General features: G+C 34.4%; 1 protein-coding gene across 2 annotated transcripts in view; it reads right to left on the bottom strand.

The window, feature by feature from the left end:
- LOC123695854 (WASH complex subunit 1) overlaps positions 1-15,073 on the bottom strand; it is a 38,698-nt gene that overhangs the window by 1,132 nt on the left and 22,493 nt on the right. For both annotated transcript variants that reach the window (XM_045641798.1, XM_045641797.1), the window contains exon 5: positions 6,121-6,247. In XM_045641798.1, the coding sequence (XP_045497754.1) occupies positions 6,121-6,247 (127 nt within the window). The remainder of the gene's footprint in view (positions 1-6,120; positions 6,248-15,073) is intronic.

The following is a 15,073-nucleotide window of genomic DNA, read 5'->3' as shown; positions in this document are numbered from 1 at the left end:
TGACACTAAAAATATCAATGAGTTTTATTTAATGTCGACTCGTGAGTAAGCGATGTAATTTTTTTTTTGTTTCTCAATAACTACTGAGTAAAATTTGTTTGCGGTAAAACCCATAAGCGGCGATATTATATTGATGACGGTACACTTATCGATGCATCGCAAGATAGAGGTGCACAAAATACATAACACTACAGTCATTGAGTTCGCAGAAGGGTCAACAATGTCGCACAAAACGGACGGATACATATTCTGTTAGCTCAATCTTTCCACACTTAACAATAACGAGCGCTATCTCCTGGCAATTTGCCATAACAGGATAACGTTCAATTGAATAATTTTAGTAATAAACATTTGGGCGTGGACCGCTTCGCCTCTTCCTTTTTAATACCGGGACATTTCACGAGCACCTACCGAGAAGCGACACAAAAAATACGAGAGTGAAGGCATTCTACGTAGTGCAAAATGTAAATTCTTAAGATGGTCATGATCATTCCAAGGATTCATAAATGCGTACGCGTGCACTCGCGTTTCGGTAATGGTAATCGTAATTGCTGCCTTCCTGTAATACATACGAATTCGTCAAATAACACGGATGCTTGCGTATTGAACGCCGATATTGGAAAGCCGGTTCCACCGATCGCACCTTGCTGCGCCCTAGGTGTACAGTTTCAATACGGTTTTGTTTGACTAAACAATAATGGGAGTCAGTTTAATGCAATCTTTCGCCACGGAGGAGTTAAAAGCCAACGTTTTACCGCCATGACACGGTCACTTTTTATTTACCTGACTTAATAAAAGTCTGCACTAACCGAGCATGCGGTATTGTATGTAACAATGGCCATTTGACACGGCTCCGAGATGTCGCTCGCTAGAACGTACGCCGTACGGGCATTCTTTACAATTCCGAATAATCGATCCATTTTACGATTCTCTAGGACTCGTTTAATTTCCTTTGTGCTATGTTATTTGACGCTCATATGCTCCTATTTCCACGTAAAAGGTAAAGAAATTAGTTTGTGAAATGATGACGTCAGTTTACTAGGTAAAGGTTAAGCGTGGCTTGTTATTTGAGTTCCATATTGTAATGACACAATCTCCACTCGGGATTGTTTAAGGTCGCACAAATATTAAACACGAGTGAGGAAATCTTTCAAATTTATAGAAACCGCAATACAGCCTAGGCGGCTTATATTTATTGTTGAATGTTAGTAAAAGCCTACGAGTTGAACTTCAATAAAGGATAGATGAGAATTCTATTAATTCATACAACCGACCGCGACGTCCGTTGACGTATTCAGCGAAAAATCTATAAAAACAATGAAACGCACAACGTGTGTCCAAAAGAAGCACACAGACACACGGATGTCTTCATTTGCGATTGATGATTTGGAGTCGTAACACAAAGCGAGAGAGACTATAATTACTTACACGAATTCACCAGTATACATACACGTATTCCCGGGAAGCGTACGACAAAAGCCGACTCATGAGAAATAATGCGTTCAGGCATTCATTGATTCTGTGTAAAAGTCCATTCGCTCGTAATTAGCGATGGTTTTAATAAATTCATTATGATCGTATGCGTGTTTTCGTTCATCGCCTTATCTGATTCTAGGTAATATAGTTCTGTTGTAATATATCTCTATAAGTGGCTAAGCCATTCAAGAAATTCCTATAAGTTCCGTTCGTCATAAATCATAGCAGGCAAAATTTGAAGCGCGTTATCGATGTCAAATCAACATCTTGATTCATGCGTAGCATTCGCGTGTGTTTTTATAAGCGGAGGGACAAGTTATGGAAGTGCGAGGACAAAATATAAATGCTTCAGCGAAGGAGGCTGCGGAATCCGCTGACATCGAACCGGTTAGCCGTGAATTGATACGGTCGCGACTTCATTACCTCGTCCGAAATATTCCATGTAAATCATAATCAAACTTTTCAACGAGTGTCAACTTATGTTTTTTGTGATGATGATACTGTTTAAAAAATAATTTAGGCTGCTGTTGTAGATAATACAAAACGTTTATTATTCTGGTAAAACGGTAATAACTAAGAAGTATTTGATTCCATTTTTTTCGAATAATGTAAAAAAAAACCTACCTTTACCTAATATTATGACCTTTAACGCTATTACATCTAACCTTTTTCTGTGATGTTAAATTTCCTTGTAAATCTACCAACATTTGAATTTTTTCCAAAAATTTTAAACAAAAGCGACTATTGAGAAATATACGATAAAAACAAAAACTAATAGTTCCACGGAGGGAAGTGTTATCTTACTGCGTGTTCCTGCCTATTAGTTCCTGTGATAACATTCCTTTACTCGATTAAAAAAGTAGCTACAATGGAAACTTAATTGCATACAAACTTCTGTTTAAAACTGTATCTAAAAGTGTGAAATATTTCCTGATGATCCATTCAACAACAGCTTCAATATAATATCACATTTAATTTCATCATTCAAATGAGACCTATTATCTCTAAACTTTATCATCCTATTTAGTATTATGTTTATGTTCCATTCAATCCCCTTTTCTATTTATATTACATAATATAATAGAATACAAACACTTGACACAAAAAAAATATTATTGGCATGTCATCTGCCTTACAAATATTTGCCACATTAATCTTACAAACTTTGCCTCTGTATAATACCTACAAGTGTGAATTTATAGTCCTTATTTCCCTTGCATGCATAAGCGGTTGTGCGTACACCGCCGGCGCCTGTTGCCTCACAATGAATATCTTTACGCAATTTGTTTATGCGTCTACACGTGGAATCACAAACAATGATATGATTATCATTATTACGTTATCGTCTTCACATGATACCGTTCCGAGAAGCGGAATAGCCTCTACAATTATCACTTCGCCGAAGCAGCCTCCGATCGTAATTATAATGTACGATCGTTTCGTTCTAACAGAAATAGATTAAACACTTTTTATTTCAATGAGTCACCGGCGCCAGATAGCGGGGACAAAAAATTGTAGCAACGCACTTCGTGTCTGTTATATTTAGAGGTTATTTCAGAGGAAAATCTCGGTGGATGCATTCGGTGAAGATGTATTGTCAAACCATCCCAGACATCGTAAAATTAACGGTCGTAACTACATATTATTTAACCTGTTGCTAAGCACATTTCCGTCGGCCTTTAACTTGTCCTAAGATCGCAGTCTCTGACGTAGGTACTATACGCTATTGCGTTATACCGCAACGTCTAATGAAGTTTAAGATCTCTTTGCACTCAAAGTGCTTCGAGCGGCGTTGAAATTGAAATAAATTACACTCATTTCAAAGGACTGTTGAGTATAAAAGCATCAGTTAATGAATTGGTACCCGCGCAAGGCTCTATAGAGTGGCGCCAGGAGAATTCATTCCGAGAAGCGTAGGTTTCCATCACATTTCCACCACAAACAGGTCTAGGAAAATAAACACATTTAACTCAGTTTCTAGCTACCGTGTTGCGGATGGATGCTTTGGATGTCTCAATGGGATCGCGTCGTGAACGGACAATTAAACTTTAGATAGCTTTTTATAGATTTTGTTCACGTTTTTTCCAGGCGCATCGCGTCAGTTCACGCGTTCAATGCATGAAAAAATATCTGATTATATATTACAGAATAATTGATAGCTGCTTTTCACTTTTAATTAGCTCCAACAAATAATTATTAAATTATAGATGGACAAATAATTTTCATAAACTTGAATATTGGATAACCTATTTATTATCCAAATCCTCATTTAATGATATGCAAAAAATAATACGACATAGGCATAGTTATCAATACGGAAATGGGGAAAACAACCAAACTAATATAATAGACCAATTGTTATTATTCTATTGGTACAATCAAATTAAGCGATGCCGTTAACAAGAAAAGAATAATATACCGTAATATTAACGCAGTGAAGCTTCGAAAGAGAAATCCATACTAATATCACAGAATACATAATAGTAGCTAAACGCTACAGAACGGACACTCTCCGCCTCCCGCCAATAATAAACACTTACCTCACCCCGCACGATCAGACATAAAATGGTCCATATTTTTCTACAAGGACGATACGCAACGAAGATTGACAACATTAATCAAATTGACTTAAAGTAATTTTATTATTTTGGATTTGTGATTATCGATTTTCGTAGAAAATGGTTAGATATTGTGCTGTTTACGGATGTATTTCATCAGAAAAACGCGAATTTTTTTTTACGCTAGTCAAAAATGTGCCAACCATAAAGCGTTAACACACACATTTGCAGTCTCTACAGTGTGACTGTCAAAACGATAATTTTGTATGGAGTGTCCGGGGTGTGCTAATATTATAAATGCGAAAGTAACTCTGTCTGTCTGTCTGTTACTCAATCACGCCTAAACTACCGAACCAATTTTCCTGAAATTTGGTATGGATATATTTTGATACCCGAGAAAGGACATAGGCTACTTTATATCCCGGAAAAATGACGCAATCCCGGAAACGGGAACTATGCGGGTTTTTCTTTGACTGCGCGGGCGAAGCCGCGGTCGGAAACCTAGGAGTTTATATTTGCATAAATCATTTAGCTTTGAAACCAATTAATGTACGTCAGCATACCACTAAGCTAATTAACTATTTGTTTTTGCAATTTGTATTTGGTCTCTCGCATGAATCCACTGCTTTGCTCTCATATAACTTGTGTTCCGATGTATTTGCCCAACTATCGTACAAGCAAAGGGAATGTTTGAGTTTGTCTGATTGAAACTACATCGAGAGTTCTAGATGTAGATACTTTATACGTAAACAGAAAGATTCAAGAGAAAACTAATTTTACTAATGAACTACCTACATCCCGATTGAAACCAGACGAACTACAAGACTACTTACTATAATGAATTAAATTTAACCCTAAATCTATTACCTCATATATTATCGCCATAAATAATAATCCGGACCGTTCATTAGCATAAGATACAACCTTAATTTGGAACATACAAATAAGGATATTTGTATATTTTCCTTGAGATAATTTAACTGTTATTGTAGTAAATTGGTACCTGTTATTGGCAGCTGTCTGAATGTCGTATGAGTAACTATTATTTGTCTACGGTTCTAACTTACAAGTATTATTTACATTTTTATCAACTGATTTAAAGAGAAATTAAAGAATTTGAAATCCAGAAATAAACCTTCAAAATATATTATCTAGAACACGTAAAGACATCTCAGACAAAAATAAAAATTGCTGTTGGTATATTTTCTTGCTTATGTTGTATTAGATGTTTTTTTAGTAACGAATAAAAGATAGAATACATCATAGCATATTTCGGGTCTCCTTTGAACCAATTGAGAACGATAAAACTGACATCTGAAAATGACTTGCAAGAAATGACGGTCATTGCCTCTAATATGAATTAAGGTTACTCTATTTGTGCCACAAAGTAAATTTGTTCTAAATATATTTGTCACAAGAACCTGCTCAACTTGACTACCAGAAGCATCCAATTAACATTAAGGTTACTTCATTTTAGCGCCATATTATTTTTATTAACTGGTATTTATTTCATTAAACGTAAACTACAAAAAGGTACTTTATTTCTAATCAATCTGGAATCTTGGAAGAAATTTGTAATACATATAAAAATGAATCCCAAAATGTGTTGGTAAGCGCATAACTTGAGAACGGCTGAACCGATTTCGATAATTCTTTTTTTTTATTATATTCCTTGAAGTACGAAGATGGTTCTTATGTAGAGAAAACGTAAATATGTACCACGGGCGAAGCCGGGGCGGGCCGCTAGTCGAAAATAAAATTATCAATTTCTTCCAAGCTACCTATAAGCTGTAGTAATTATGTTTCAAAGATTATTGTCACATAAACTTGCTTAACTGGACTACCAGTTTATCACCAATACCATCTAATTAATATTAAGCTGACTTCATTTTAAGGGCCATATTATTTTTATCTAACTATTTATGTACCACACCATTTAATTACACGAAAAGTATATTAGGTGACCTTATTTCCACAGCTGTTTCTTCCAAGCTACCAGAAGTAGTATAGTCGTTATATTTCATAGATGCCTATCACAGGAACAGCTATGTAGTAGCAAACCAGTTCAACTAGAAGTGATAGTTACCTTATCAAGTGCAGTTTCGGCAGCTGGCTTCAGTTTAGCTCGACCCACGCCTCCCGCCTGGCGAATGGCTGCCATGAGGCTTGCGTGTGCGTCGCCCCCCGATGTAGACTTGGCTACTGGTTCATCTCTATTAGACAAAAGGAGAATATATTTGTAGGGCTAAATGTATATGTTAATTATTTAAAATTAGTCTAAATGTGTATATAGTTTTAAAAATAAGCTAGTCTTTGAATCCTTGCCAGTAGGTATATTTTACTACAAATAAACTTTTGCTTCATATTGGTCTAACAGAAGTGTCACAATAAAACTACGTTTTGCGATGCTCTAGCCTCTAGAGTCTAGAGTTAGACAGACACTCGGCAATTCGGCCAAGTGTTTAGTTGTTTAGACAATCCATTTATGTAAATTAATCATAACAATTTTCAGTTTAAATAAACATCCATCGACAGAGCATACATTGTATTTTGTACAAGAATTTATACATTTTTCCCAGATAGACTGAAATAACTAATTTAATAAAACTTTCGAATACTTGACACTGAGTCTAATATCGTGTCTCATATTACATCTCGCACAATCTGCCATGTCATTTATTGAGCCATTCGCGTGATTCGTCAGCGAAGCAAACAAATAACTTATCTCTATTAATACATTTGTTTTGATTGTACCTCATTATCACTTGACTATTTCGTACAACTGACTAACTGTAGTACTTCTGCGAACATTTATGTTATGCATTATTTATCTTGATTCTTGTCTTATGTACGTCATGTATTGTTATTTAATTCAATTTGTCCTTAACAAAAAAAATTATCATATTACTGATGCTTATGATCAACTAGCTATGCCCTGCGGTTTTACACGCATTATTCTGCTCTTATTGGCATGACGATATATAGCCGTTATAGATGTTAGATAGTCAATTTATCGAGGAAGGCTATTATACTTCTTCGATAAATGGACTATATAACAGTGAAATAATTATAATTATATATATATAGCGCGTTCATAATAATTATATTTATATAGCGCGTTCAAGCAAAAAACTTCTGCTTTATAATATTAGTAGCGACCAACGTCAAGATAAGTAATGTGTGGTACATGCACACTTCGCGATCAATATTCAACGAAGGGAGTCAAGGCCATACGGCACCATGCTTATATGTTCATTGTATGCTTGCTAAATAATTAGCTAATGACTATGCGGGCTCGATGCGATGCCGCGCTAAAAACAAATGCGATTTCGCTAGGGCTGACAACATCGAATCACAGACAAGACGAATGTAGATAATAAATGATTCAAACTTCCGAAGAAAAAATGGCAATTACAATTATTAAACTTCGATTACTACCTTCGCGTCGGTTCATTACTCCTTTGCCATCATAGACATTTATATAGAAGTTGAAAGATATGGCTTAACAAGTTATTGACCGCGAAAATTACATTACTGAAAAGAATTGACGACCTCCGATACAATTTAACAATAGTATCGTTAGTGTACCTACATGATTTATAAGAATGTTTCAAAGAACGAAACAAGTCTAAAGGTGAATGTACACGAATGAAAGCAAAGGTGCTAATTTCGATGTAAGCATTGTACGAACTACGAAAGGTGACATTGTAATGAAGTCGTGAGTACCATCCTTACGAGCGCGACGGTCGTTTGCGAGTTAAGGACGCTGTCACAAATCTGCGTTACTCAAATTTAGGTATCTAACGTCGCCACGTGGTTCGCGGGAACATCGCGCTCACGTAAACATAGCGCATTCCATTTTATAGACCATCTTCATACTTGATATTATTTTTTTTTATATTTTTATTGAAATTGATTCCAGAAGATTACTGGGAACTTTAAAAATTCATTTTGTTACTATTATTAGTAGGTACGATCCTTATAAGTATTTTAGTGTATTCAACCAACTTAAAAAAGTGTGACTATTTTACAACAATTTGAATATGAATTGTATTATTGTATACAATATCGAAGCTTTTTAAGAAATGTATAAAATACTTTTTTAAGAATTATTATCATACATAATATTATATGTTACCGGCAATATATTAAACCCGGCATTGTAAGCAATTCTTAGTAAATGTATGTTATTCCGAGAAACAGTCGGAATGAAATAAATTAAATTCGTTACCACACATTCACATTACCTATATCTTTAAATATGAACTTTTCCTAAGTAGCAAACACATTTGCAAATGTGGGTGGTTTTTGGGGTAGCTATTAACCAATATGAGGTCAAAACTAAAATCCAAGATGGCACCGACGAAAATTTGAAATCTTTTCGTCATGGGTGTCATTTTCAAGGAGTTGGAGTAGCTATTAAATAAGTATTAATCAATATGAGGTCAAATCTAAAATCCAAAATGGCGCCGACGACAATTTGACATCATTTCGTCACGGGTGTCATTTTCATGGTTTTTGGGGTAGCTATTAACCAATATGAGGTCAAAACTAAAATCCAAGATGGCGCCGACAAAAATTTTATATATTTTCTTCATGGGTGTCATTTTCATGGTTATTGGGGTAGCTATTAACGAATATGAGGTCAAAACTAAAATCCAAGATGGCGCCGACGAAAATTTTACATCTTTTCGACATGGGTGTCATTTTCATGGTTTTTGGGGTAGCTATTAACCAATATGAGGTCAAAACTAAAATCGAAGATGGCGCCGACGAAAATTTTACATCATTTCGTCACGGGTGTCATTTTCATGGTTATTGGGGTAGCTATTAACGAATATGAGGTCAAAACTAAAATCCAAGATGGCGCCGACGAAAATTTTACATATTTTCGTCATGGGTGTCATTTTCATGGTTTTTGGGGTATCTATTAACCAATATGAGGTCAAAACTAAAATCCAAGATGGTGTCGACGAAACTTTACATCTTTTCGGCATGGGTGTCATTTTCAAGGTTTTTGAGACAGCTATTACCAAATCCCCAATGTAACCGTCGATAATTAGGTATATTTTTCTTACTCCTTTAAAGTAAACTTAAATAAAATAACAAAAACGTTAACAACCACAGTTTTGTAGAAAGTCTTAAAAAAAACAATTTTAAAGAACATTGAAATGCATATTTAGAAATTTAATATAAAACGCAATTCTGTGGCAATCATGTTAATATTCTGACAGATATTAGTAACTTTAAATATATTCGCTAAACATAAAGTTTATCTAAAACATTTAAACGAAGAGAATAAAATAAAAAAGAACGTGTGTGCCGAGAAAACGTGTCAGGAGTGAAACTTCTTTGGCGAGATTCATAGATACCAAAATCGCCGCCTTGCTCCATAACGCGACAGTATCACCATGACGCGATCTTGAAATTCGACGACCATCTTGGATTTTAGTTTTGACCTCATATTCGTTAATAGCTACCCCAAAAACCATGAAAATGACACCCATCACGAAAAATGTCAAATTTTCATCAGCGCCATCTTGGATTATAGTTTTGACCTCATATTCGTTAATAGCTATCCCAAAAACCATGAAAATGACACCCATGATGAAAAGATGTCAAATTTTTCGTCGGCGCCATCTTGGATTATAGTTTTGACCTCATATTCGATAATAGCTACCCCAAAAACCATGAAAATGACACCCATGACGAAAAGATGTAAAATTTTCGTCGGCGCCATCTTGGATTTCAGTTTTGACCTCATATTGGTTAATAGCTACCCCAAAAACCATGAAAATGACACCCATGACGAAAAGATGTAAAATTTTTGTCGGCGCCATCTTGGATTATAGTTTTGACCTCATATTCGTTAATAGCTACCCCAAAAACCATGAAAATGACACCCATGACGAAAAGATGTAAAATTTTCGTCGGCGCCATCTTGGATTTCAGTTTTGACCTCATATTGGTTAATAGCTACCCCAAAAACCATGAAAATGACACCCATGACGAAAAGTTGTAAAATATTTGTCGGCGCCATCTTGGATTATAGTTTTGACCTCATATTCGTTAATAGCTACCCCAAAAACCATGAAAATGACACCCATGACGAAAAGATGTAAAATTTTCGTCGGCGCCATCTTGGATTTCAGTTTTGACCTCATATTCGGTAATAGCTACCCCAAAAACTATGAAAATGACACCCATCACGAAAAAAAGCCAAATTTTCATCGACGCCATCTTGAATTGTTTTACCCCACCAATCTATTCAACAACCCATAAAAAAGAGGATCTCAGGCAAGGTAATTTTAAAAACATAATTTTAAATTACAAATAATTGGAATATGAAACTTATACAGTTTACTCATAAAAAGTATCAAATATTTCAAATCACGAAAAAGACAGTGCACGCACAATAATCTTTTTTATTTCGTTTTTATTTTTGGCACGAGGAGCGATACACCCGTCCTTCCAAGAGCGCTTCTGAGCGCGGTCTGACGAACCGCGAGAACAAAATGTATGAAGAAATCGACAAGTATTTTTAATTTAGCTCATTATTGAAATAAAATTTTGATTTAGATTCATAAAAATTACACCATATATAAAGGACTATATATCCCTCAATAAGATATAGTTAAGAAGATAGATTAGGCTCTTAATTTTCCTAAAATGGTACCGGTTTAGACCCCATTTTTTTGCATTTTATGCGTTTATTGTGATGGAAAAAACGTATTTCAGCGACAATTTTGTATGACGTCGTAAAATTTTTATAAGATGAACGTAGAGCTGAATATATTATCTTTAAATTAAGATATTACTATGTTCTCACGTGTAATTGCTTTAAGTTAAAATGGTACCGAAAAACAGCGTGTTTTTGTAAAAATACGTTATAGCGTCCTTAAAGGTTAACAGTGTAGTCTTGATGTATTTACTATTTACACTGTTGCAGTTTAATTAACGTGTTCGTACATATAAAGATAAATTAATACAGCTACATGAAATAAAATTATATACTTCAAGTATATTATGTTTTCTTATGTTCCTACGTGTATAAGTTCAACGTTTTTCAGAAATTGCGTATGATATTCTAATCGTCTTTATTAAATAGAGAAAACAAAAAATCTTACTAGTAAACTAGTACATAATAAACACTTAACATTATTATATTATACAGTATTTGTACTGCCGCAATAAAAACCTTTCCTGCTTGCACCAACACCTTTCGTTCAATAAACAAATGAATAAGTTAATTAATACTGCATCGTTACTTTCAAATGCTCGCTGCCAACCGCAGGCACTTAAACAAACCAGCCCTACATTCTGGTGTGTCGATTATGCCCCGGTATCTGCCAATTAGAAGCTCCCAGAGGCAATGTTTTATACAACACCAGTGACTAAGTCACGTAGGCGAATCAATTGAACCACCGTTACTTTCCTACTGACTTATTGCCAGGAACTGGTTGCGGGCCGATAGCTGGAAGTTATAACGTTTAAATAAACAGCTCTATTTTATTTAGAAAATTGCAAGATGCCTTTAACGCACTACAAATTGCTAAATGCTTGCCTTCTTGATAAGACGAAACCTGTTTAGATATTCTCTAACGTTAAACCTAACTTGCCGTGAATACGCGCCGGGTGGAGCGCGATCTTGTTATTGTTTATTGTATATTCTGAAAGAAAACAACGCTAGCATACTTTTGAGCGTAATGAGCTTTATGTTTTCTCCGTATACATAAATTACATTATATCGTACGAAGAGACATACTAAAAGACCTAATAAAGACGTCATCTCTATCAATTAAGATCAAACAAACTAATTCCGACAGCGAGAACCTAAACGCCACTACAAATCACTAGCGATCTAATATTGTCTCATATAAACCGTTGCACCAAACGTTAGCTCATAAACCATACTGATTACAATTCAGACATAACAGAGGACATGAATATTTTAATCAACATCGTCTGAAACGCGTCTAAGGATCTAAAATATCTCATGGCAAGCAGCCAATCGTGAGCATCGTTGAATAAATAGGCGCCTCAATTACAAGAAGCCGCCGTTTATTTGCCAAACTAAAACAATGCTATCTATTTTAATTGTGTTCTTCATTACTTAGAAAAGATTGTTGCATTTTTTCAATCATCATCAATCTATTAATTGTTTATTGCATTATTGCTTATTAATTACTAGGTTCGTTGAAAATTATAACAGATACATGAAAACGGTTGAAAAAAACTAATTGTATATATTATAGTGACGTGATTATGATAATGGGAAACTCTGTTATAAAATAACTATTTACGTGTAACTACGGACACATGATTATATTTTCTGAGAAGCTGATACGGAGGGATATGAGAAGAAAAACGGTGATTAAAATGTACCACTAGAAACTAGAGACAAATTAACAAAGATTTGGGTGTCCAAAAATACGCTACGCGCGCGTGTGAATGTGTAGAATTGAGATTAGGGAAAAAGGTGTTAAACTAGGGCTCCAAGAGACATTGACAGTGAACTCGAAAATAGAAAATTTTCACGCGTACAACTCTCTCCGAGCGTTCCGGGAACGAGGCGGATCGTGACGGCATCGACACACACGAAACAGAAATAGAACTTCGTGGGAAAAACTACATGCTCTTACGTTTCCTTCCTTCATGTAAATTCATGATGGCGTTTATTAATCGCTGACTGCATGTATATTTGTTGTAATGCTTTAAATTAAAAGTTTAAATTTGAATTAAATAATCGTTCATCGTGTAATGAAAATGTTTTCTAATAATACATAATTATCTCATTTGTAAAATATATGTAATTGCTCAATTAAAGAAATGGTCATTGGACATGATACTTATTTAATTCATATATTTTTTTAAATAATCGCCGACATTACTCAGTACATATTTATATTAATCTCTAGTATTTTGTGTTTCGTCGTTACAGCGTAATAGATAACCTTTGCTTTTTTGATTTAAAACTAAACAATATCATTTCTTATATTCTAAATTCTTCGTGAAAATCGCAGTGCCACTTCAAAAAGTGGGCCGAGTGCATCCTTCACACGACCCTTTAGAAACGTAGAACAACCATCCTATTCAACTTCCAACTTTAATTCATGGCTAACTAATTAACGTATACCCCGCGTCATTATTTATTTCATAATCACAGCAAACCCTATTAAATCGTGCACCGAGTCGACCGGTTATTAGATTCCAATGCAAAATAAACAGATTGGGATTGTTCGTTTCACATCGCTCCCTAATTTAGATGCATTAGCTGTGCCGGCAAACGTTGTTCTGACACTCTAATATCACTTAGGGGTATGAAAAAAAGATGTTCGATTCTACCTACCCGATATGCACACAAAATTTCATGAATCGGCCAAGCCACTTCGGAGGAGTTTTACTACCGCGTCACGAGATTTTTATATTAGAAGATGTAATATCGAAGTCATCAAAAGTCAACAATTCATTCTAATCATCTTAAATCCACAGATTACGAATCAGAGTTCGATATTAAAACCCAGCATATAGTATAAACCAAGTTATGGTGAGTTGTGACGTCACCGCGTATCACATCCTAGACACGTCACGGCTACGTATGCCCACTTCTTTGAAACGGTCCATTAATTATATCGCTGTAATTACACACTCATGGATGGTTTTAAACACAACTTCGGAGCTAATATATTAATCGAAATGGGTATCTAAATTTTAATTGGCATACTGATTCACGGAAGCGAGAGATGAAATTTTGATTGTAGTTAATTATGATTTCTGTTATTATAACGTCATTGTATTGTGAATGCGAAAGTACAATATCCGTCACATCAGGGGCTAAATAGTCTCATATTCTTCATTTCTCAAGAATCTAATAAAACACAATTTCCCTACAGGTACTATACATAATATACATACGTAGCATGTTTTTTTAAGTTAATAATATCTGTGGGATTTATTTAATAACTGATTTAACAACATGAAATGAAAATGGACAATCTTATTATCTGGTTAAATTAAGAACATACTTCTTTAATAATTTAAAAATATAAGTATTTATTTAGGAATTCAAATCTACATCCAATTGACTAAGTAAATTAATTAGCATGAAAATGCACTAAAAAAGATTATGTGAGAAAATCAATTACATACCTAGTATGATTCATGCTTTATGTAGTGTCCAGAAAAACAATTTTTAATTCAATAGAACAACAATTAAATCCTATTCTAAATCCATAACAATGTTGTTAAAAGAATAATCTATTATATTGTCAATTATATGCTCACGAACGCAACAATAACACGAAGATACTACACAAGAAGCAAGATTTCCCTATCTCCTAACTACATTATATTTTATATAAGATATCATTTTCAGTTCCCCCATTATTCTCGTTTAGCTGAATACATCTTTAATGTGCTTGCACTAACGAATGTTTTTCATAAAAGTTCTTTTAAACTTATTCTTGTTGTATATTTCTACTAGCTACATTTTTCATGAACCATGTTTTTTTGTATTCACATTTCCAGTATCATGGCTTGTAGAGTCAGTTATTATTCAAAAATGTTATTTTCGACAATCAAATTAGATCCTAAAAATAACCTTGCCTAGGTCGAAGTATTGTGCACTACAGGTCAATTAAGGAAAGCTGGCATGTTCACAGTACTCACACTTATGCAATTTCACTTACAGTATGTTCAAAAATAAATGCGACTCTAGTTTCATTTTAGACTTGAATTGTAAAATGGGTGCGTTGTAGATAAATATATTATGCAAATATAATTATGAAAGCTCTCATAATTTACCTGTAAAATTATACTTTAAAAGTAAATCAAATGATGAAGTTAATTATTTATTCTAATAATAATCAATTGGATAAAAGTATTAATAATCATTCAATTATCAAATAATAATTAAATTTCAGGTCATAAAAACAATACAAATAACACGTGCGCTCACTCCCAACACACGGATGGATGTTTTGATAATGATTTAAATAACGGACGTCTTCTGCAGTTGCGGAGCAGTCTTGTCCTGACTT

This window comes from Colias croceus, chromosome 11 (genome assembly GCF_905220415.1).
Source record: "Colias croceus chromosome 11, ilColCroc2.1".
Classification (NCBI taxonomy): domain Eukaryota; kingdom Metazoa; phylum Arthropoda; class Insecta; order Lepidoptera; family Pieridae; genus Colias; species Colias croceus.
Note: the sequence above shows the minus strand (reverse complement) of the source record. Positions and strands in the feature narration are given on the sequence as shown.